At 38.9% G+C, this 25,949-nt stretch overlaps 1 protein-coding gene across 2 annotated transcripts in view; it reads left to right on the top strand.

Annotated features, from left to right (window-relative positions):
• cacna1ia (calcium voltage-gated channel subunit alpha1 Ia) overlaps positions 1-25,949 on the top strand; it is an 856,996-nt gene that overhangs the window by 780,285 nt on the left and 50,762 nt on the right. For both annotated transcript variants that reach the window (XM_051935123.1, XM_051935122.1), the window contains exons 27-32: positions 939-1,048; positions 7,904-8,037; positions 8,627-8,697; positions 11,887-11,965; positions 13,282-13,403; positions 16,426-16,782. In XM_051935123.1, coding sequence (XP_051791083.1) covers positions 939-1,048; positions 7,904-8,037; positions 8,627-8,697; positions 11,887-11,965; positions 13,282-13,403; positions 16,426-16,782 — 873 coding nt within the window. The remainder of the gene's footprint in view (positions 1-938; positions 1,049-7,903; positions 8,038-8,626; positions 8,698-11,886; positions 11,966-13,281; positions 13,404-16,425; positions 16,783-25,949) is intronic.

Raw genomic sequence — 25,949 nt, 5'->3', positions numbered from 1 at the left:
TGTGTAGAATTCTGAGGAAAAAAATGAATTTAATCCATTTTGGAATAAGGCTGTAACATAACAAAATGTGGAAAAAGTGATGCGCTGTGAATACTTTCCGGATGTAGTGTATAAAGTAAATGTCTGTAACTTGTTTACAGGATAAAGTATATAACATATATGGAAGCTTTTTAGGAAAAAAAAAATAAGTAAAAAGCATTCCCAGAAGGCAAGAATGAATAAAAGTGAAGGCAGCAGTTTAGTATGGGGTGAAAGCGCTCTTCTAACGCCACTCTCCGTGACTCTTTAATTAACCTAAAGTTTTTTTTTAGTCCTTAAGTTTTTTTTTTTTTTTTTGGAAATGTCCTGAATATTTCTCCATTGTCTTAATAATTGATAATGTTTAACTGAGTTCTAAGGCTTTGGCTGAAAAATATTCCTTTGTTAAAATTGTCCAATTAATCACAAAGCTGAGACAATTAATTAATCTGGCAAACTAGTGTGGGGTCTGAAAGCTCTGAGCGCTCCAAGGATTGGAATCTGAGAACCGCACTATAATTAAATTATTTGTTGTGGACATCTGCAGCTCTGACACGTTCTTTTTAACTTTGTGAATTAAATCTCTGATTGGTTAAACCCAGCTAAGCTTGTAGAAGTGCAACAGGAAGACAAACAACAGCCGTGTGTAATGTTTTAATGTCAGCGGCCTCATTTTATTTGATGTGTTGTGTTTCTTTCAACATTCTTGTCTAAATAAACCACTTGGATTCACCTGGTCGATGAAAGGTCAGTGGAAGAGAGGAAATTTACAGAGCAAATTGAGAAGGAAAATGGCAGGAGGGAACAACGAGGAAAAAAAACAAAAAAAAGCTTCTTAGCCTCTCAGTGAGCCGACAGGGACCGTCTGTAGGCTGCCAGTGGAGAAGCCGCTTTTAACAAGTCTTATTCTTTATCCACAGTCACTTGAGATCGGTCTGAAGTACTGCAATTACTTTTTTACGACCACCTTCGTCCTGGAGGCCATGCTGAAGCTCGTTGCTTTTGGATTTCGACGTTTCTTTAAAGACAGGTGAGACTGGAGTGGGGAGTGAATAATGGTAAGCTTGGAAGATGTCGAGTGTTGGTGATATTCATGTTACCAGTAACTGGTTATTCCAAAACGTCTTTATTATTTTAATTATTGGTGGAGAATTATAATGAAATGAATGCCATGCATTATTTGTTTGTGCAATGCAGATTAGGAGAGGTCATTAAATGAGTTGTCAATGTCCGTTTTTAATAAACAGGACTGTTGTGGTGTGAAATTTTGTATACAAGTCGAAAAATACTATGTATGTCTTTATTTGTAACTTAGTTTAACAACCCCCCTTTTAAGGACTAGGAGTCAGGATAGGGAATAATTTTATGACAGGGTCAGGGAAAGTGCCTAAAACCAGTTTGGCAAGAGATTGATTCTCTGCAGGACTCTCTCAATCAACCCCTATGGGAAAGCCAGACTACCGAGCTAGTAAGCATCAGCTCTACGAATGGTTTTGGGGTCAGGTGTGAAAGGTATTGTGTGCCCCCATTACTCTGAAGTATGGCTGTTTGGGATTGGTTTGAATCAGGGGCCATTCTGTAGCGTGATGCCCTATTGGTGTAAGGATTTGGACAAAGAACGCATACATTTGGTTGCTTTACCCCTCCCTCTCCCTCTCTCTCTCTCTGTCTCACACCATCATGATGAAGGAGCATCTCACACACCATGGACTGAAAAGAAGACCACACTGAGAAGCACAACTCAGCAGCCATATTGAGACAGGCATGTGGCCTGTTCTTAAGAAAGCTGACTAAAAATGATGACTTAAATAGAGACATTTTAAGTAACTAACAAGTCTGTGTTCCGCCTGAAACTACACATCAGCATTTCAGTGTACTTTTTAGTATTTGAAATTTCATTTTAGAAGCAAAAACGAAAAAACGAAAATGAAAGGAATTTTCAGATTTTGATATTTGAATTAAGAATAAAACGAGGGGAAATAAGGTATTTTTTAATTCTATGGTAACAAATAGCGGTCATAAATTTAAAATTACACATACTTTTCTGGATTTATTTGTGATTCAAATAATGAAAGTGTAATAGCTCAAAAACAACAAAACAGATGCCTTTATAGCTTTTATCACCTTTTTTTCCAAACGTGTGTCAGAGAGTCGACCTCACGAGATTTGCTCAGCACAAATCTTTCTAATAGTTCTCGCAGAAAACCCTCTCCCTTCTCAGTGTTCATATGACAGACGCTCAGATATACAGTAATTTTCAACAACAGACCTTGTTTTACCATCTCTAAAATCAGGTCTGAGTTCTGTTCCAACGTCATGATGATGGTCCAGTCTACACACCAGTGACCAGTGTTTGCTGCAAGTGGCGCATTACCTCATCATGTTGTTGACCTACAAAAACGTCCGGTTCAGACAAAATAAATAAAGGGTGTTTTCTCATTCTTGTTTCTTGCATTTTTCTTTTCTGATGTGCGAAAGAACAAAAGGAAAAAAGTAATTGTTTTGAGTTTTTCATTTTTCCCTTTTAAGCTGAAAATTAAATAAGTGTCCCTTTTTCTTTCAAATACCAAAAAGTACACGGACCATTTCACAGTAACAACAATAACGTTCATAAAAGAACTGCTACATCAATGGTCCGTGTACTTTTTGGTATTTGAAATTTCATTTTAGAAGCAAAAATGAAAAAACGAAAATGAAAGGAATTTTCAGATTTTGATTTTTGATTAAAGAATAAAATAATGGAAAATAAGGTATTTTTTAATTCTGTGGTAACAAATAGCAGTCATAAACTTAAAATTACACATACTTTTCTGGATTCATATGTGATTCAAATAATGAAAGTGTAATAGCTCAAAAACAACAAAACACGCATTTTCGTTGTCTGGCACCAGAGGTACTTCTTCTTCTGCGCGATTTTTGATGACACGTGCGAACAATTCTCCTCACAACTCATCGACCGACGGCCTTGAAGTTTCACTGCATGGCATCAGCAGGGGATGGACCATTATGTTGTTTCTCAGAATTAAAAGAACATTTCAATGTTCACTCCGGGACGAGGACATGACTGTAGAAAAACAGTCGCATCTTTCAGGTAAAAATACAAGCTTTGCAAACTTTGCTTCATTGATGTAGCAGTTCTTTTATGAACGTTGTTGTTGTTACTTACTATGAAACAGCTAACATTTGGTGATTTCATTTACTAACACTAAGCCTGGCAAATTTTGTAGTGCTAGCATTTTGAATGTGTGTAAATGTGTGAATGGTTGATCATTGACAAGTGTAGCACATGTTAAGAAAACTTTCTGTAAATCACGTTGCTCTCCTAACGTGTTACACTCATGCGCACTGTTAATACTCGAAACGATTACTCTCTATAGTAGCCGGTAAAAGTCAATGAGCAACCATTCAAAATGCTAGCACTATAAAAATTGCCAGACTTAGTGTTAGTAAATGAAATCGCCAAATGTTAGCTGTTTCACAGTAAGTAATAACAATAACGTTCATAAAAGAACTGCCACATCAATGAAGCAAAGTTTGCAAAGCTTGTATTTTTACCTGAAAGATGCGACTCAGTTTTTCTGCAGTTATGTCCTCGTCCCGGAGTGTCACTCTTTTACTGTTCCGAAAAACAATGTAATGATCCATCCTCTACTGATGCCATGTAGTGTAACTTCAAGGTCGTCGGTCGATGTGTTGTGAGGAGGAGGACTGTTCGTACGTGGCATCAAAAATCGCACAGAAGAAGAAGTATCTCCGGTTTCAGACAATGAAAATGCGTCTGTTTTGTTGTTTTTGAGCTATTACACTTTCATTATTTGAATCACAAATAAATCGAGAAAAGTATGTGTAATTTTAAGTTTATCACTGTTATTTGCTACCACAGAATTAAAAAATACCTTATTTTCCATCATTTCATTCTTTGATCAAAAATCAAAATCTGAAAATTCCTTTCATTTTCGTTTTTTCATTTTTGCTTCTAAAATGAAATTTCCAATACCAAAAAGTACACGGACCATCAATGAAGCAAAGTTTGCAAAGCTTGTATTTTTACTTGAAAGATGCGACTCAGTTTTTCTGCAGTCATGTCCTCGTCCCGGAGTGCCACTCTTTTACTGTTTTGAAAAACAACGTAATGGTCCATCCTCTGCTGATGCCAGTGTAACTTCAAGGCGTCGATCGATGTGTTGTGAGGAGGACTGTTTGCACGTGTCGTCAAAAATAGCGCAGAAGAAGAAGTACTTTCGGTTTCAGACAACGAGTTGTTTTTGAGCTATTACACTTTCATTATTTGAATCACAAATATTGTAAATCCAGAAAAGGATATGTAATTTTAAGTTTATGACTGCTATTTGTTACCATAAAATTAAAAAATACCTTATTTTCCATCATTTTATTCTTTAATCAAAAATCAAAATCTGAAAATTCCTTTCATTTTCAGTTTTTCGTTTTTGCTTCTAAAATGAAATTTCAAATACCAAAAAGTTCTCGTTTCTTGCATTTTTCTTTTTTCATAATTGTTTTGCGTTTTTCATTTTTCCCTTTTAAGTTGAAAATCAAATAAGTGTCTCTTTTTCTTTTTTAAATGATATTTTCTGAAATGAAATTTCAAAAACCAAAAAGTACACAGACCTATCAGGCTGTATGGTTGCCAATATTCAAATGTACTTTACTTATTGTTATTATTTTATGAATATTATCAATAATACATTATTTAACACTAGCATTACCAGAGCCTAATATTTTTGAATAAAGGTGTACTTGTTCTGTTACACTTGTACCTTTTGTGAAAGTGTTTCTTTGATATTTGGACTTCATGCTTCACACATTATACACTTCATGTCTATATACATTATATAGTTTATGCCTGCATTTTTGTCATTTACTACTAAAATATGAAAAACTTTTCTGTTTTAACAATGTGTTTACACAGATTACTGTAGAAACGGAACACACATGAAATGCGTGTGTTCCAAATAACAATCTATTATTTCCACTCTAAAACTCCACTTCACTCCCAGATAATCAATCAAGGCATGAGCTGGGAGAAGTTCGTGCACGTTCTAAGTTGGTGGGGGTATGGAATAGCCGGCTGCTTGCAGCTTGTCTTTATCGGCACATTTAGAGGACAAAGGACGCCGGCGCAGAAGTGTGAACGGATTTAAGAAGCGATTTAAGGTGGGACAGATCTACAAGTTTTTTCGTAGGCTCTGGTAATTCTAGTGTTAAAGTGTAACTTAACTCCTTCTTGTCTTTTAATTTATCTAATTGCCTGAGGTTATAGATGTAGAAGGGAAGGTGGAGAGACATTAGAAAGTACAATACCTTATGAACAGTGGTAAGTCTACAGGATTTGAGGCATTCTGACAAAGGCTACACATTAGAGAAATACAAAAGGGGAAAGTAGAGTAATAGAGAACTCTACCAAGACGAAACACAGGACCTTCACAGTGTTTTAGTTGAGAGACTTGAGCCTCATTGAACTAGACAGTCACATTTCAGAGACCAAAAGGGTACACACATCATCATGATGGCTCCCTAGATTTTATTTCATCCTTAACTCAAGAAGTGTCTATTTTATTTAAGAGGGCCATTCCTTTTTCTCTATTCTAGAAGACAGGTCTTTACCTCTTAGTGTCTGTCAATATTGTATTACTTTTTTGGCTTTTTAAAAGTTATTCCATTGATGAGTTTCTGACTCATGCTGCATTTTAATCTTGTTTGTGCCCAGTGATGGCACATACTGCAGTGGTGCTGTATGCATAAAAAGAAAATGTCTGGGCCTTTGAATTATCTGTGGATTCAGGCAGTATTCAGAGCCCTTCAGTTTCTTCACACTTTGTTGTGTTGTAGATTTAATTTTAATTGAATACATTTGCCATTTTCACCCATCAATCTACAATCTCTAACCCAGAAAAACATGTTTTTAAGAAAGGCTTGTAACAATCATAAAGTGAAATTTCTCTGACCCTTTGCTGTGGCACTCCAGATTGTGGTGAGGTCTTTAATTCTCCTCGATATGCATCTAGAACTTGACTGAAGTCCACCTGTGGCCAGTTGAATTGATTGGACAATTTAGAAAGGCACACTCCTGTGTATATAAGGCCCAGCACTTCACACTGCATGTCAGGATGAAAAGCACACCATGCAGTCCAAGGAACTCTCTATAGACTATCGTGATTAAACTGTGGTGAAGCATTCATCAAGGTAAGAGGACGAATCCATTTCCAAAACTCTGAGTGTTCCCACAAGCACAGTGGCCACAATAATTGTGACATGGAAGAAGTTTTGGAACCAACAGCACTCTTCATAGAGTTGGCCATTCGGCCAAACTGAGTAACCGGACAAGAAGGACCTTGGTCAGGGTGGTGGACAAGAACGCCTGCTGTGTTAGTGAATTTGCATTAAAGAAGAAAGTGATCATCTCCAACAGGATGCAGGGTAGCAGAAGATAATGAATTAGTCTATCAGCCTTTATTTTATATTGCATCCTTTATCAAACACACTGACACTTTAGAAGGCACAATCACTACATAAGTATAAGGCCATTCAGTACATGGTAAATTAGAAGGAAAGAAACTGGAGTCTGCTTAAGTAACGATGACCAAACATGGAAACAGACGATAGGCTGAGATGTCAAAAGTGTGCAGTTACGTTCAGTACAATACATCCAAAGGACTCAATTTAGAGAATATAACATACAAAAGGCAATTAAGGTCCGAGCAAGACTTAATACCGGCAACCATAAAAGCTTCACAGCTAAACCCAGGCAGCACATTTTAAAGACGTAGAGTCTCTTAGGTGAATGGGTGTTCAGGCGCTGTGTAGCAAGATTTTTAGAATAGTTTAAAGAATCTCAGGCATCTGGCGGGTCGATAAGAAGCAAACAACAATGACAGGATTTATGGCTTTGTAGGTACAGTAAGTGGAAATGCATTGTAGATAATGTGGTGTTGTAATGGAAACCGGTGTGTGTGAGCCAGGTATGATGTTCTTGTTGCATTTATAAGACCTCCAGCAGCAACATTTGGAATTTGCAGTTTCGTAATACCTTCAGTAGGAAGGCTAATGCAATGTTGTGGCTAGTTCTCATATTACCTTTGATAGACATATCCCAGTTCTGCTAACCAAGAAGTTCATTTCTAGACTGTCATTATCAAGTGGGTCAGGGCACCTATTTTCTGTGTGCTCTCCTAGAAAAAAAAATTAACTTGTAGCCGGCTGATGCCATTTCAAAAATAATTAGACCCTTTGCCGCTTTCGAGGGTGGCTAATTGGTTAGCTTGCTGACTCACAACTTCATGAGACAAGGTAAGAATCCTGTTTGTGTGCGTGTGTGTGTGTGTGTTTGGCGTTCCCCATGTCCCCATGTCTCAATGTTCTCATGTTTTTTTCTCCAGCTCCCCCAATTTTCATCCATAACAAATGTGTGTGTTAGATAATATGTTCATAGGGTCATTATTGTACCGCAACCCTCACCAGAAAAAGTGGATGGGAAGATGAGATGAGGGTCATTATTTTCAAATGTTCAGAGAACAGTGAAATCCTTACCCTAAATCGGCTGCATATGAGTGAGTTTAGGGGTGTGCATGTGTGTGTGCATGTGCGTGTGTGTGTGAATGTGCCCTGCAATAGACTTTCATACTGTCCAAGTCTCAGTTAAGACCCCGTAAACTTTGGTTCTGGCAAAACTGGAATGGAAATTGAGTCGATCGAGTGCTTCCTAATTTTGTTTTACGATTAATTTAACTGATTGAGATATAACCTTTTTTTTCCTAAACTCAATTGTTTTGTTTTCTTTTTAATTTTCAGGATATATTTAGTTTTATAACAATGCTAAAATGGGTCAATTGCAGTAATATGTAATGAACATATTTTGATGTTGTAGGTGGAATCAGTTGGACCTTGCTATTGTTTTGCTATCTGTGATGGGGATCACACTTGAAGAAATTGAAATTAATGCTGCGCTGCCTATCAATCCAACCATCATTCGCATAATGAGAGTCCTGCGGATTGCAAGAGGTACCCCCCTGCCTGATCCCTAGCATACCGACCAACCTAGAAGGTTTTCTATATTTTCTGTGTCCATGATAAATAAGAATTTCTTCAACATGATAGTGGCAGTGTTATGTCAGGCATGGGTTTTATGGAATGGGTGATCTCTAAATTTAGTGAGGAGGGTAGCACAGTGGTTTGTAGGTTTGATACCTTAGCATGTTCCCTATAATGTGGAGGTTTCACATGGCCACATATTTAGGTGCATGGATTTTCATTGGATATTTCAATTATTTCCCAGATCTCAAAGATGTTAAATGCTAAGATTTGCCCAATGTGAATGTGCCCTTCAGTGGAGTGGTGACCATTTCAGGGTTGCTCTTACTTTTTTACCTTTCATGACTCCATGAATGAACGTAGAAGGTTCAAAAAATGGATGAAGTGATTATGGGAGGCTGGATATCACCTCATGTACATAAACTTCGACAACTTTAAAAAGAAATGTAAGAAGATAGTTTGGGATAAATAATTTAACTACCTCGATATTCAGAATGGTCTCCTCTCATTTCTCACACATCTTATGTTCTTTTGTAATGGAGCTATATTTGTCTTACAGTGCTCAAGCTGCTAAAAATGGCCACAGGGATGAGGGCTCTGTTGGATACAGTTGTTCAAGCTTTGCCACAGGTAAGTCAGTATATTTAAACAAATGGCATTTAAAGGTTTTGGCCAGTTCTGTACCTTCATTAATGCAATCCAAGCCTAAGGACTTCTTTGTTTTGTTTGATGAGATCATTCCACCAGAGTCTTATGGACTTCTGAGCAACCTGACAGGATTTCACAAAGTGTGATGGCATGTGTATCTGTTCTTCAGATGATCGAGAATTTGCACTTTTCAGCCCACCATTGAATGTTAGTTTCTCTTTTATACCAAGTGAACAAATTTGTTATCCCACTTACAGCTCATTGAAAAAGTGCTGTCTCCCTCCTCAAAAGTCACGAAATGACTGTAGTCCACCTGCATGCCTTTGATATGTCATCGAGTAAAGCAAAGCAAGTGTGAAAAGAGATCAAGTATTGCGTATTCTACAAAGATATCTAAAATGGCCTAGACACATTTGCTGGTCAATAATTGGATTAGAATGATTTTTCAGACTAACTCTTTCTCCAATTCGTTTCACACATGTCTTCCATCATATAGTCAGTCAGTCATTCAGTCTGTTTAAATAAGGTTGTCACTCTACTGTTTGGCATTATAGTGTGTCCCACAATGAACATGGACCAGAGAAAGCAAAAGAGAGAGTTGTCTGAGGAGATCAGAAAGAAAATGATAGACAAGCATGTTAAAGACAAAGGCCATGAGACCATCTCCAAGCAGCTTGATGTTCTTGTGACAACAGTTGCAAATATTAAGAAATGTAACGTCCATGAGAATGTAGCCATCCTCCCTGGATATGGCTGCAATAAGACAATCGACCTCAGAATGGGCAGAAGGATAGTGAGAATGGTATTCAAAAAGCCAAGGACAACGTCAAAAGAGATACAAGCTGAACTCCAAAGTCAGAGTCCATCAATGTCTGATCACACCATCTGTCAGTTTTTGAGTGACAGTAGGGTCAATGGAAGAAGACCCAGAAGGAATCCAATATTAAAAGAAAAACATAAAAAGCCAGACTGGAATTTGCTAAAATGTATATTGACATCCACAATGCATCTAGGAGAATGTCCTTTGGTCAGATGAGACAGAGCCAGAGCTTTTTGGCAAGTCACATTAGCTCTCTGACCACAGATGAAAAAATGAAGCATTTCTAGAAGAGAACACCAAACCTACTGTGAAACATGGAGGAGGCTTGGTTACATTTTGGGTTTGCTTTGCTGCATCTGGCATAGGGTGCCTTGAGTCTGTCCTGGGAACAATGAAATCTCAAGACTATCAAGACATTGTGGAGTGAAACAAACAGCCCAGTGTCATAAAGCTCTCTCTTAGTCGTACGTCATGGACCCTCCAACAGGATAAGGATCCAAAACACACAGTTAAAAGCACACAAGAATGGCTAAGAACAAAACATCAGACTATTCTGAAGTGGCCTTCTATGAGTCTTGATTTGAAGCCTATGGAACATCTATGGAATGAACTGAAACACGCAGTCTGGAGAAGACCCCTTCAAACCTGACACAGATGGAGCATGAGTGGGCCGAGTGGGCCAGACTACCTTGTTTGCAGTGATGCCCTCTACAGGTGGTGCAACAAAATATTGGGGTAAAGGTCTCATCATCGGTGTCTGTGCCATTTTCATTTGCATTATTATTTGAAATATTCTGTTGAATCAAAACTCTAAAATAAAGTCTGATTTTTTGTTAAATAATAGAATAAACAATGATTGGTGCACATTTTTTGTCAACTTCAAGTTATTTCAGAGATAATTGTTGGTGGTTCCTTTTTTCATGAAGTTGTACCAACAGATTTGTCCTTGTGTGTATTTAGGAAGGTCCTCATGAATGATATATGAAAGCTACTGAGGAAAATTAAACTAAAAGTCATTGCTGATTTAATTTAGAATGTTTCCTATCATTTGCCTGTCTAGTGTGGGAAAGTCAAGCTCTTCCTTTCACGTGCAGTTTCCCCGCACATCACATCATCACATTATCACATTAAGTCCTATCATGTTTTTTGCGCACAAATTTACATTATAACATTTATTTATAATCTGGACTCTGCATTCAGTTATTAAAAACAATTTTCATCAGCATTTTGTGCTGTTGTCATCATGCAGCGTAGTCCTGGAAATAACGCAAATGACGTCATTAGAGCGTCACTATTAAGATCATGTTAGATGCATACATTTATAGATAAACTGAACATTTGTGTGCGTGTGTTTAGTTGTGCTATTTAGATTTCTGGACTCCCGACTTTGCACTGCTGTTTCTTGTATTGATTTTTGACACATGACTTTTGATGAGACGCAAGACAGGTGTTGACTTTCCGGCTTGTTTAATGGTTCCTATGCTGGTCACCTCCATTCATTCCGTTTGTTTTTCCTTTTGCTAGGCATGATGGGAGTGAGGAGATAAATGCTTGTGAAAGGAAGAGCTGGAGTGAACCTCTAAGTCCTGTAAAACACATTGCTATCATTTGAGACCGAACACTTATTTGTACCTTTTGTATTTATTATTTATTTTTGGACTAGTTGGAATATTTGATCATCTTGCAGGTGATGTCGCTGTCTGGGGCCATGAAAAACAAGAACGTGTTCAAATGCCTAACTTTTGAGTTCACTATTGAACTTTCTAAATGTTTTTTTTCAAGAAATTGTAATTTTAGAGTGTCAGGTTAATGGTGGGTTGAAATTGTGTCGTCTGAAGTTGGTTACGTCCTGTAACCAATTGTTAATTGTGGAGTGAAACAGCCCAGTGTCATAAATGTAAATTGTGAATTTCCCCTTGGGATTAATAAAGTTATCTATCTATCTATCTATCTATCTATCTATCTATCTATCTATCTATCTATCTATCTATCTATCTATCTATCTATCTATCTATCTATCTATCTATCTATCTATCTATCTATCTATCTATCTATCTATCTATCTATCTATCTATCTATCTATCTATCTATCTATCTAGTGTTTTGCACCTACCCAAAGTTAATTCTGGTTTGTTTCACATGCTAGCAAAGAAGTGATTCTGATTCGGAGACTACCAAATCTCTTGTTATCTACAAGAGCATGTGGTGGACGAAGACAATCTGGGAATAATTATGATTATTACTTGAGAAACGTCCAACGAAAGCCAAGTTTGTGTGCTATGGTTGTATGACTAAAGAGTGGCTTCTTATTTAGTTTTTTTCTCTTTTTCTTTTTGTCTCTCTTTCTACAGGTTGGAAATCTAGGGCTTCTTTTCATGCTGCTGTTTTTCATCTACGCAGCTCTGGGCGTCGAGCTGTTTGGAAAACTCAGTAAGCATCTTTAGAGTTTTCTACAAAGTCTGTCCTACTGGTTGGATATTATATCGATTATCCCATTCCACAGCAGCCTGGGCGCTGGGTGCATTGTGTGAAGAATCAATAGGTTGTGCTGCGGAGCTTCTGTTTTTCCGAGAGCAGCACTTCAAAGCTCAGCCCCCTAGACGACGTAATCTGTCGACTGCTGTTCGTTCCAGTCACAATCTTGATCTATGAGGAATCCGTTTCATTAGAACTGTATTTTGTTAGGCACAAAGTTTTTAACAGTTTGTCTTTAAGGGTTCTTTTTTATTATTATTATTATTATTGTTATTGTCGATTGCAGGTTTCTAACAAATTGAGTGTCTTTAGTGACGTCAACCCCCTATACTGTGATCCCTCTCATCACCTTCTAAAAGCTCTGTGCATTGGATTAGTTTCTCTACAAAAATAATTCTGCTTGGTTTGGACAGCTTGGACATTTCTGTGAGGACAGAAGCATTTGTGACATTTCATTTTAGTTTTGATCAAACTCCATTTTGGCCGATGAGGACGGCACATCCAGAAATCGTCTGTTTTTTTGAAGAGAGGCAGTGTGGCTGAAGGAGAGATAACGGAAAATGCAAACCGTCGTGGAAAACGGATTTGTGAGGTTTAAGAAGATGAGGTTTAATCTGCCCTTCTTCTCGAACCCCTCTGTTAAAGTTTCATTAAATAAAACTCTCCATGCTGTGGCCGTCTGTTCTGCATAGACTGCAAGATCAGCATCTGGGCGACTTGACGTTAGTCATAAGGACTTATCAATTTACTTACCAGGCGGGAATAATCAATCATTTTAACTGATGTGATTTTGCTTTTTGTGATCTTAATAGAGAGAACTGTTTAAAGATGTTTGAAGCCAGGGAGGGCCATTGCCATAGATTTGCCCCTTCAATCTGTATCCCCTTACCAGTTAAATAAAACTTAAAATTCCCTTTGGTTTTTAAAAAGAGTTCAGATCCTGTGCCACTTTTCCTCTTTCCGAGCTGCATGTATGTATTGTCATGAGTGCCCATCTCACCTTCAATTTAGAAAAGTTTACTTCTGTGCTAAATGAAATTCCACCTTAGCTGGTAGTCTTATTATGAGCAAGGGGTTACCAATAAAGAGGACAATTAGAGGGCATACTGCCCGCATATTCTGCTGACTGGACAAAGTATCATCTTATTCCTCCATCCACCATCCTGATTTGTAAAATCTTAAAAAAAAAAAAAAATGCCCCTCGGGCTATTTGACATCTAAATAGAATAACTGTGCTGATTCAGGTGTTGTCAATTATTTCTCTCCACCAGTATGCAACGAAGACTACCCCTGTGAAGGCATGAGCCGGCATGCCACATTCGAGAATTTCGGGATGGCCTTCCTGACGCTGTTCCAGGTGTCCACAGGAGATAACTGGAATGGGATCATGAAAGTAAGAGAGAAACGATGATGGAACGTGAAGTGCTTTTTTTTCTAACTTGGGCTTTCATTAGGGGCGCTGCTAACGACGTCAACTGTAAAGGAATGATTCATATCAATTGTCTATTTATGGTTATGATTAATAATTGGTATTAATGATGATACCTGCACAGTAGGTTTGAAAATGAGCTTCAGTGATATCTACATGGCCACCTGTGTGGTAATTAGTAACAGATAAAAGTCGAGTCCAGGAGGAGCACTAGTTCCAAGGTAATTCAAGTTTCCTTCTTTCCACCAAAGATCTTCAGTGATACACACAAGCTAAAGTAATAAGTAATAATTTAGAGAAAGATGTCATCTATGGTGATTAGTTTTGACACAATATCAACGTATTTACATCATTACACAAAGACTGATAGGCTATAACATTACACAAGATTATATTCTGTTATGAGATCATTATGGACACATTATATATCCATCCATCCATCCATAATCCAATCCGTTATATCCTAACTACAGGGTCATGGGGCCAATACAGGGCACAAGGCAGGAATAAATCCCCGGGCAGGGCGCCAGCCCCCCACAGGGCACAGACACACTCATCAAGCACACACTAGGAACAATTTAGGATCACCAATGCACCTAACCTGCATGTCTTTGGGGAGAACATGCAAACTCCACGCAGGGAGGACCTGGGAAGCGAACTCGGGTCTCCTAACTGCACCTAGCAGCGCTACCCACTGCGCCGCCCCACATTATATATTTACATCCTTAATACAGATGTCACAGAGCTGGAGGTGTCAGAGTTAAAGATGATAAGATTTGCATTGGGTGTGACAAGGATGGACAGGATTAGAAATGAGGACATTAGAAGGTCAGCTCAGGTTGGACGGTTTGGGGAGATGTCTGAGAAGCGAGATTGTGTGGGTTTGGTCATGTGCAGAGGAGAGATGCTGGGTATATTGGGAAAAGGATGCTAAGGTAAAAGGAAAAGAGGAAGGTGTAAGAGGAGGTTTGTGGATGTGATGAGAGACGACTTGTATGTGATGGGTGTGACAGAACAACATGATGAGGACAACAAGAGATGTAAAAAGATGATCTGCTGTGGCAACCCTTGATGGGAGCAGCTGAAAGAAGAAGAAGAATACAGATCTCACACATTAATGTTCATGTAGAGACAAGATGATAAATGTCATGGACTCTAGTGGGCGCTAGTGAGACCTGAACACCAGAAACAGCAGCCACAGACACAGTTTCCACTTAAAATAGTTCTTTTCGTTTATAACAATACCATGACAGTCTTTTAGATTAGTCCACACATTCATTCATTCATTCATTTTCCACCGCTTATCCGAAGTCGAGTCATGGGAGCAACAGTCTTAGCAGTGAAGTCCAAATGTCCTTCTCCCCAGCCACACTTGTCAACTCATACTGTGGAATCCCAAGGTGTTTCCAGGTCATCTGGGAAATATAACCCTCCCAGCGAGCCCTGGGTCTTCCCAGGGGTCTCCAGCCAACTGGTCGTGCCCGTAAAACTTCCACAGGGAGTTGTTAGTATCAGATGCTGAACCACCTCAACTGGCCCTTCTCAATGAGGTGGGTCAGTGACACTGCTCCGAGCTTCTTCCAGATGTCAACTTTTCTCACCCTGTCTCTAAGGGAGTGTCCAGCCAGTCTGCGGAGAAAGCTCATTTCGACCACAGAGAGTCAGGACCTCAGTTTTACATCTCATCTGAAGGACTACGCCATTTTTACAGCACAATGTACTTGTCACATTCAGATCACAGGATAAGTGACCCCTGCTGACCTCACCAACATCTCTTCCAGCAGCAACAGCAGTTTTTCCTTGATGGTCTCCCATCCAAGTACTGGCCAGACCCGTAGTTAGCTTCAGGTGGCTGATCTCTTCTGAAGTGTATGTAGTATGGCTGCTGTTATCAACAACATGTAATGGTTACAAGACGATAAATACAATGCCATGAATTAAACATAGTACTAGATGATCCTGTAGATATAAGGAACACTTATCAGGTACATTTGTGCAGTTGACAGTTATTAAATTACGTTAAGACCTGTGGATGAAATCAGTAGCTCAATCTAGTGGCACAAGTGCTAATGGCCCTGTATTGTTTGCCACTGATTTCAGGTGAGAAAGATGAAATGGAGGATGAGATTGCACCAAGTTCATAACTTAAATTCTATTCTATATCTTTCGTCATGAAATTCAAAGTCATTAGGTAGAGAAGTCAGGTAAGCCAGGAATAACACGCTCAAAGTAGCACACCATCATATTCATGAAACCAGTTTGAGATGACTTCCTTTGCGACATGGTGCATTATCATGCCTGAAGCAGCCATTTGAGGATAGGTAAATTGTTACCATGAGGTTATTGTGCATGAAGAACCACAGGAGATCTGAAGTTACAGAAATAGTCAAACCAGTCAGTTTGGCACCAACACTGCAGCCATGGCTGATATCACTGAGATCACATTTTGTTTGGTGTTTTATGTAGGCAAGCAGTGTAGTGTAGTGGTTAACGCTTTGGACTTCACACCCTGAGGTTGGGGGTTCAAATCCTGCCTCTGATACTATACGACCCTGAGCAAGTCACTTAACCTGCCTGGGCTCCAACTGGAAAAAGAAAAGGAGTGTAACCAATTGTATTTCAAATGATGTAAGTCACTTTGGATAAAGGTGTCGGCTAAAAAAATGTAACTGAAGCTCCTGACCAGTATCTGCATGTCTTTATGCATTGCACTGCTGCTCCATGATTGGCTAATTAGATAATTGTATAGATATGCAGGTATACCAAGTTATTTGCTTAGTGAGTATATAATTGTGCATAATGTTACACACCCAGATTATTACCCAGGTGGCACAAGTGACTACCGTTGTTGTTATGTTACACACTTGGATCATTCCACGCCATTGAGACAGCACTAGTGGTTCTCTCAGTGAAGAGCTGCAGTGAGAACAGTCACTTTTTATGAAGCTAACTCTGACTGTCCTCCTTTGTCTACCTCACCTTCCAGGACACCCTTCGTGACTGCACTAGCGATGAACGAAGCTGCCTGAGTAATCTGCAGTTCATCTCGCCTCTTTACTTTGTGAGCTTTGTCCTCACGGCTCAGTTTGTGCTCATCAATGTGGTGGTGGCTGTCCTGATGAAGCACCTGGATGACTCGAACAAGGAGGCCCAGGAGGATGCCGAGCTAGATGCCGAGATTGAGCTGGAGCTCGCCCAAGGAGGATTGTGCTGTTTGGGTAGTGGTGGTAGTGGTGGGGCGACAGACACAGGCGGAGGACCAAGTTCATCAAAACAAGGCGGCAGAGGCTCCAGCTCTAGTGAACACGATACGGACCCCCGGCGCCAGTACTCCCCGGCACAGGTTAGTAAATAAATATCATCTTTATGTGAGACATTTGGGGGAAATGCTTCGCCGAACTGATCTAAATTATTGCAGTAAAGAATATTTTGAACTTTTTAATTTATCTCACAGAAAAAGATAAAAAATACATAGATTTAAAAGTGTTAAAGAAATTAAACAATATAGCATGTCAATACATGGCTAGTTACCTCTCAGCTGATAACTGTGTTTCCATTTTTGACCTTTTACTCAAATTAACGTTTGCTACTTCTGTGGTTCCTGCGTAATGTCTGATTTTTAACTACCATATTGATGTCTTACTGAAGAGCATAGAAAATAAAAATCGGGCATGGTCTCCTCTACTAAGATATGGGGATGGATATCTGAGGAGTAAACTGCTAGACAATGATTATATTTTTATATTATGTACGTTAAAGAACCATCAACAAAAAATCTAATCAAATTAATAATATATTCAACAATTATTATAAAAGCAAAGATGAATAAATCGGACACATGAAATAGCCCAAAAGTTGATTGAAATCTATGTTTTGTACCTCATACTTGTATGAAAAATTTGGTTGACCTAACTGAAAGTGTACTCAAGTTATCATGTTTACACACACAGAGGCAGACACACAGACATAATTCCAAAAATGGTATTTTCGGACTCGGGGAGGTCGTAAAACATCAAGATTCATCAAAATCTCGAAATCGAATTTTTGGACGATTCCAATACTTTTCGTATGTTTCTTATACGAGAAAGTAAAAAAAGTGAAAAGTAAAAATTGAAAAGTCATGTGCGAGAAGTGTCTAGCACTGTTGTGTCACATGTCCATAATCTTGGGTTCAATTTCCAGCCTTGAGATTCTCCAGATGGAGTTGGTATGTTCTTCCCTGGTTGAAGTGTTTGTTTTTTTTCCATTTGTTGCGCAGGCCTCTTTTCACATCCTAAAGACAGGGCCGGTGTGTTAAATAATACTGCCAGAGATAAGGCCCCCCATTTAATGTTAATAGACTTGAGACAATATAACTTGATCCAAAATTCATAAACGATTTTTTTTTTTTTTTAAACAACTCTGTTTTCTGTTAGTCAGAAAAATCGATTCGCAAGTATGAATGAATCAGTTCAGTGCAATGCAAAGGGAGTGCTATAGTGTAGATGTTGTCAGTATCTTTCGTTTTGTAGGTAGATGTTTAACGTGCATGCAAATGTAACTCCTGTCTGATTCACAACTCTTATTCACTTCTGAATTTTCGGCAAACAAGAACTCTAGGTATCGCTTTAGATTAGGTGTCCCAAACATGCTGTACTTTCCATGTAATTACCTGTGTAATTACAGAGTAACTAGGTGTTATTACCTTGTACCTGTTGTGTAATACAGTGTAATGCTATTATTAATAAGTATTTAATTGTAGCTGTTATTCCACAATTTATATACATGTGTACTTAAAAAAATTAGGACAACTAATCTTGTGATACCGAACTTGGTATGTAACTCATGGTTCTCTGATTCATCATGCACATGCAACACAGTAGCAACACATTTATATAAGAATGTATCAATTGTTTATAATTGTAATGTAACAATTTGTTATAATTGTTTTAAAGGCAATATATCAAATAATATTAAACTAAGATGTTCTTGGCCCTATGTATCGGTGAAGGTGGGAAGAGTAGTAATTGGGCATTAAAAAGTCCGTACGACGCTGGGAAAATTGCATCACAAACAAAGGTGACTATGTAGAAAAGAGATGCAATTTGGTTTTTAAATTCTTAATAAATTGTGTTAAATAAAGTGTAAAAACTTTTTGAGCATTCGTCATGTGTATATATATATATATATATATATATATATATATATATATATATATATATATATATATATATATATATATATGTTATATAGTTTACTGTCAAATAATGCAAAGAGTGTGCAGCACGTGTTTAGCCCTTATTTTGGGCTCATATATATACTGTATACTGTATATACAGGGTGAGTCAAAATTATGTTAACACTAATGGATTATTTTTCTTCTGCAGATAGACGTACACCATTTAACAGACAGATTAAGACTAGAGCAAAGAAAAGTGGTTGCAAGCTTGAGGAAAATGTATTGTTTGCCGACTGTAGTTCATCAAAAGTTTGCGGAACTACAGTTTTCGGATGTAAATCATCTTGCACATATGAAGTATGTTTTCTGAATAAATTGTTTCCGCCATTCAAATATTAACATAATTTTGACTCACCCTGTATGTATATATATATATATATATATATATATATATATATATATATATATATATATATATATATATATATATATATTCATGGCATTCGTAGTCTGAATCACTATCTGATTGTATGGGTGGTTACCTACCAGGTAACGCTTGTGGTTGGTCAGCAAGTCGGCTAACATCCGCCACAGTGATGAGCCCAGAATTAGGGCAAAACACCTGTCGCGTACTCTTTGCATTATTTGACAGTAAAAAACAATTTTCAACCATTCTATGATCTGCTTCTCGCAACTGAAAGAGGGCATCGTGGCGGATGTTAGCCGACTTGCTGACCAACCACAAGCGTTACCTGGTAGGTAACCACCCATACAATCAGATTGTGATTCAGACTACGAATGCCATGAATGTAATTACCCCGATCTACATGCTGTCAAATAAACGAACCACACGCCGTGGCGCAACGTTAGGGGCATCGCCTCTAGCGCTGATGTCCGAGGTTCGATTCCCGAGAGGGAGTGCAGTGAGTGTGTACGCCTGATGAGCCCAGAATTAGGGCGAAACACCTGTCGCGTACTCTTTGCATTATTTGACAGTAAAAAACAATTTTCAACCATTCTATGATCTGCTTCTCACAACTGAAAGAGGGCACCGTGGCGGATGTTAGCCGACTTGCTGACCAACCACAAGCGTTACCTGGTAGGTAACCACCCATACAATCAGATTGTGATTCAGACTACGAATGCCATGAATGTAATTACCCCGATCTACATGCTGTCAAGTGAACGAACCACATGCCGTGGCGCAACGTTAGGGGCTTTGCCTCTAGCGCTGATGTCCAAGGTTCGATTCCCGAGAGGGAGTGCAGTGAGTGTGTACGCCTGATGAGCCCAGAATTAGGGCGAAACACATGTCGCGTACTCTTTGCATTATTTGACAGTAAAATACAATTTTCAACCATATATATACAGTGGTGTGAAAAACTATTTGCCCCCTTCCTGATTTCTTATTCTTTTGCATGTTTGTCACACAAAATGTTTCTGATCATCAAACACATTTAACCATTAGTCAAATATAACACAAGTAAACACAAAATGCAGTTTTTAAATGATGGTTTTTATTATTTAGGGAGAAAAAAAAAATCCAAACCTACATGGCCCTGTGTGAAAAAGTAATTGCCCCCTTGTTAAAAAATAACCTAACTGTGGTGTATCACACCTGAGTTCAATTTCCGTAGCCACCCCCAGGCCTGATTACTGCCACACCTGTTTCAATCAAGAAATCACTTAAATAGGAGCTGCCTGACACAGAGAAGTAGACCAAAAGCACCTCAAAAGCTAGACATCATGCCAAGATCCAAAGAAATTCAGGAACAAATGAGAACAGAAGTAATTGAGATCTACCATTTAGTTAAAGGTTATAAAGCCATTTCTAAAGCTTTGGGACTCCAGCGAACCACAGTGAGAGCCATTATCCACAAATGGCAAAAGCATGGAACAGTGGTGAACCTTCCCAGGAGTGGCCGGCCGACCAAAATTACCCCAAGAGTGCAGAGACGACTCATCCGAGAGGTCACAAAAGACCCCAGGACAACGTCTAAAGAACTGCAGGCCTCACTTGCCTCAATTAAGGTCAGTGTTCACGACTCCACCATAAGAAAGAGACTGGGCAAAAACGGCCTGCATGGCAGATGTCCAAGACGCAAACCACTGTTAAGCAAAAAGAACATTAGGGCTCGTCTCAATTTTGCTAAGAAACATCTCAATGATTGCCAAGACTTTTGGGGAAAATACCTTGTGGACTGATGAGACAAAAGTTGAACTTTTTGGAAGGCAAATGTCCCGTTACATCTGGCGTAAAAGGAACACAGCATTTCAGAAAAAGAACATCATACCAACAGTAAAATTTGGTGGTGGTAGTGTGATGGCCTGGGGTTGTTTTGCTGCTTCAGGACCTGGAAGGCTTGCTGTGATAGATGGAACCATGAATTCTACTGTCTACCAAAAAATCCTGAAGGAGAATGTCCGGCCATCTGTTCGTCAACTCAAGCTGAAGCGATCTTGGGTGCTGCAACAGGACAATGACCCAAAACACACCAGCAAATCCACCTCTGAATGGCTGAAGAAAAACAAAATGAAGACTTTGGAGTGGCCTAGTCAAAGTCCTGACCTGAATCCAATTGAGATGCTATGGCATGACCTTAAAAAGGCGGTTCATGCTAGAAAACCCTCAAATAAAGCTGAATTACAACAATTTTGCAAAGATGAGTGGGCCAAAATTCCTCCAGAGCGCTGTAAAAGACTCATTGCAAGTTATCGCAAACGCTTGATTGCAGTTATTGCTGCTAAGGGTGGCCCAACCAGTTATTAGGTTCAGGGGGCAATTACTTTTTCACACAGGGCCATGTAGGTTTGGATTTTTTTTTCTCCCTAAATAATAAAAACCACCATTTACAAACTGCATTTTGTGTTTACTTGTGTTATATTTGACTAATGGTTAAATGTGTTTGATGATCAGAAACATTTTGTGTGACAAACATGCAAAAGAATAAGAAATCAGGAAGGGGGCAAATAGTTTTTCACACCACTGTATATATATACATATATACACAAGCACACACACACGCTGAGGTCTGAACACAAACCAGAGTTACTAAAAAGTAAGAAAATTTAAAATGAAAGAAAACTTCTGACTCGGCAGTCACAGTCCCAGTGAGGCATTGGTATAAAGGAGCCCCCTTTGTGTTTCCTAAAACACTTGCTAAGTGAAATTTGAAACTTTTATAATGAAATTATTGTGCACAGCTTTTAATTGTAGTATATACAGTACCTTGTGAAAGCGTTCATCTCCCTTGGTGTTTGTCCTGTTTTGTTGCATTACAATCTGGAATTAAAATGGCTTTTCATTGTGATTTTATGTAATGAACTTAACAATTTAGTCCAAATTGTTGAAGTGGAATGAAAATGAAATACCTTAGGGGGAACACGTTGTTTTCTCACCCCATGTGACAGCTTTGCCCAAAGATAACTGGGAACACTAAACTGGCCTGGTGTGATGGAGCGTTTCCTCCTGCTTTGTACCAGATGTTGCCAGGATAGGCTCAGAGCCCCCTCACCAACCTTCCATCCCAAATAAAATAAGTAGATGTGTAAAAAGTATAAATGAATGAAAATGAAGGTAATCCATTTCTTGTTATTCAAATTCTTTTTAGTCAGAAAAATGAATGCCTGCTGTGTGGTTTTCTCAGTTAAAATCATGTGGGGGGGGCTGGTACTCCTATTTTGCAATTATTTGTAAAATAAGGGAAAAAATCCTTTGGGCCAAAATAGCAAATGCCTAATATTTGTATCGCTGGGTAAATACAGCTGAAATTGGAGTGCTGTATTAAAAATTGTATTTACCGTATTAAAGTTTCTAACCTAGACTCCCACAGTGCCGAACAGTATTTCCTTATCAATAATCGCTATGGCAACACTGCTGATTTCCAGCATAATCTAAAGCTGTCAGGCTCAAAGACACCAGCCACAGAACAAATGGTATATATAGAAATCTGGAAATATCTAAATTAATAAATAAAGCTGTCCTTTTTTCGGAGCTCGTGCAGCTGGAAGCCTTCCCCCAGTAGTTCTGTTTCTTTGTTTAATCTATTATTGGGAGATGTTAACCGCTGCATTTTTTCACCCAATCACCCCCCCCATTCCTCTCTTTTATTCTTCTACGTTGCATGTATTTATCTATAATTATATTTGGCTGTTTTACAAGTATTGTGCAATGATATCTCATTTCAAGGTCAACAGTTTAGCAGTAGATGGTTACGAATGTGGTTTATGTTTTTCACAAAATGAGTCCAGTGGATTCAAAGACCTCCCTTCGAAAAACATCTTCCCTTTAATTAACTGCTATAGAGTGAGTCAGGTTTGGCATGATATTAAGCGTGTTCGTCATGCTGTGGACCTTCCAGCCTTTTTGCAGAGTTAGGAGTGCCTTGTGAAAGTATTCACCCCACCCTTGGTGTGTGTCCCGTTTTGTCGCATCACAACCTGGAAGTACAATGGATCTTGGTTTGGAGTGTTGGCACCATTTGATTTACACAACATGCCCACCACTTTGACGGTGGTGAATATTTTTTATTGTGATACAAAAACTAATACAACAAAAAAAAATGAGTGTGTGTAGATATTCACAAGGAGTCGATATTTTGTAGAGCCCCCTTTTGCTGCAATTCCAGCTCCTAGTGAATGTCTCTACAATGTTAGCACCTTGCCACTGGGATTGTCACCCATTCTTCAAGTTTGATGGGTTGTATTGGTGTCTGAAAATATTCAGGTTAGGCCAAGGATTCTCCTTTGGATTGGGGTCTGGGTTTTGATGAGGCCGTTCCAAGACATTAAAATTTCTCAGTTTAAACCACTCCAGTGGGGTCATTCATTGTCTTGTAGGAAGGTGAACCTTCATCCAAGTCACAAATCTCTTTTCCTCCAGAATTGTCCTGTATTTAGTTCCATCCATCTTTCCTTCAGTCCTGATGAGTTTTCCTTCCCTCACCACCATGCTTCACTTTGTGGTGCTCTCAGGATGATGGGAAGTGTTGGCTTTGCACCACACATGGCATTTCCCATGATGACCAAAAAGTTTAATTTTAGTCTCATCTGACCAGAGAACCTTCTTCCATGTGTTTAGGGACACATGTGGGGCAAACTGCTAATGTGTTCTATTTTTTTCTTTAAACAATGACTTTTTTTTCTGCCCACATTTCCATAAAGCTCGGTGGAGTGGATGGTGTAGATGCCACATGGGCTGTAATGGCATTGCAGCCAGAAGAGGGGATGGTTCCTTAACTGGATGGGTGGCTCCTAGAAGGCAGAAAGGCATCCTGACCAAGGAAGAGAGAAGAACCAGACCCGGAAGAGATGGCCAGGATAAATAGATGGACATCCCACCGGAAATAGAAGAGATCATGGGGGACTTGCTATTCACCCCCAAATGATAGATGGCAGCAGTCCTCCATGAAGGCGCCCACTCGGGAACCAGCAGGGAATGCTGGGAGATGTAGTCCAGCAATACAGCCCTGCTGGGGACCATGGGTGCCACAAACGGGCTATGTAGGGAGATGCACTCCCCCATTTACGGGACTTCCGTGTGACCTGGAAGTACTTTTATCAGGCAATCATCCTGGCACCGGAAGTACTCCCGGGTCCGTAATAAAAGGGACCGCACCCCCTTTTCCAGGCGAGTCGGAGCTGGAAGGACGTATGGCAACACTCAACTGGGTGAGGGTAGTGTGGTGGTAAGAAGAACAGAGGTATTCTGAGGAGAGAACACCTGTATATTGTGTGTTTGTGTTATTTTGTAGAGGTGAATTTAATAAACCTTCTATTATTTGAACCCGGGACTGTTAGTGTGATTGTGTTTAGGGGTTTGGGGTTTGCTGATGCAAATGGCTTACAGTAGCCCTGCAGACAGCTACTTTCGTCTCTGCTATGGTTCTTTGCAGCTCCTTCAGTGTTATGCTTGGTGTCTTTGCTGTATCTCTGATGAATGGCCTCCTTGCCCGGTCTGTGAGTTTTTGTGGGTGGTGCCACATCCTTTCCATTAATGGATTTATTGGCGCCCCATATTTTTTTATAACGCAACTCTGATCTATACTTCTCCTCACATTTATCTCTGAACAATTTTGGAGTGCTCCTTGGTCTTCAAGTTGTTGCAGAGTCCTTGGTCTCTTTGTTGCATCTCTGATGAATGGTCTCCTTGTCTGGTCTATGAGTTTTGTTGGGTGGCCTTCTCTTGTCAGGTTTGTAGTGGTGCCATATTCTTTCCATTTTGTCATAATGGATTTAGTGGTGCCCCATATATTTTTTTTTAACTCAACCCTGATCTTCTCCACAACTTTGTCTCTAACCTGTTCAGAGTGTTCCTTGGTCTTCATGTTGCATTTCATAACAGGTCTTCTGATACAGACATCATGTGACAGATCATGTGACACTTTGATTGTGCACAGGTGGACCCTAATCCAGTTATTATATGACTTCTGAAGTTATTTGGTCGGACCACATCATATTTAGGGGTTTCATAGCAAAGAGGATGAATACATCTGCAATCACAACTTTTCAGTTTTTACTTGTTTTGTCTGTCTGTCTATCTATCTATCTATCTATCTATCTATCTATCTATCTATCTATCTATCTATCTATCTATCTATCTATCTATCTATCTATCTATCTATCTATCTATCTATCTATCTATCTATCTATCTAGCCAACTATACTAAAATCACTATCTATTCATCTATCTTGCCAACTATACTAAAATCACTATCTATTCATCTATCTTGCCAACTATACTAAAATCACTATCTATTCATCTATCTTGCCAACTATACTAAAATCACTATCTATTCATCTATCTTGCCAACTACACTTACATCACTATCTATTCATCTATCTTGCCAACTACACTTACATCACTATCTATTCATCTATCTTGCCAACTACACTTACATCACTATCTATTCATCTATCTTGCCAACTACACTTACATCACTATCTGTCTATCTCTTTCTCTCTCTGTATATTCAGTATACAGGAGACTTGAACGAGGCAGATATAAATATTCAAAAATACCACTATAAAGATTTAGGGAATGATTGTGTATATTGTGGGCAGAGTAACCACAAATGACTGATACCAGTCTTGTTTCCTGTAAAATATTTGGAGATGAGACTTTTTGGAAGAGAGATTTTTTCAAGTTCCGTGAGATGAGACTTTTGCCTTGAGATTTTTTCACTTCCCGCCCTTCACTCAATCATTTTCAAACAAGACCACGGTCCTCTCACCTCTCATTCGTGTGAATATTTTTGTCAGACACACTTCCTGTTCTCTCAGCTCTTATACATTTTAACATTTTCCTCACTTTAAGTTCCCAATTAAAGAAGACGTATTATGTCCAAGTCTTA

Source organism: Erpetoichthys calabaricus, chromosome 12 (genome assembly GCF_900747795.2).
Source record: "Erpetoichthys calabaricus chromosome 12, fErpCal1.3, whole genome shotgun sequence".
NCBI classification, from domain to species: Eukaryota; Metazoa; Chordata; class Cladistia; order Polypteriformes; family Polypteridae; genus Erpetoichthys; species Erpetoichthys calabaricus.
Note: the sequence above shows the minus strand (reverse complement) of the source record. Positions and strands in the feature narration are given on the sequence as shown.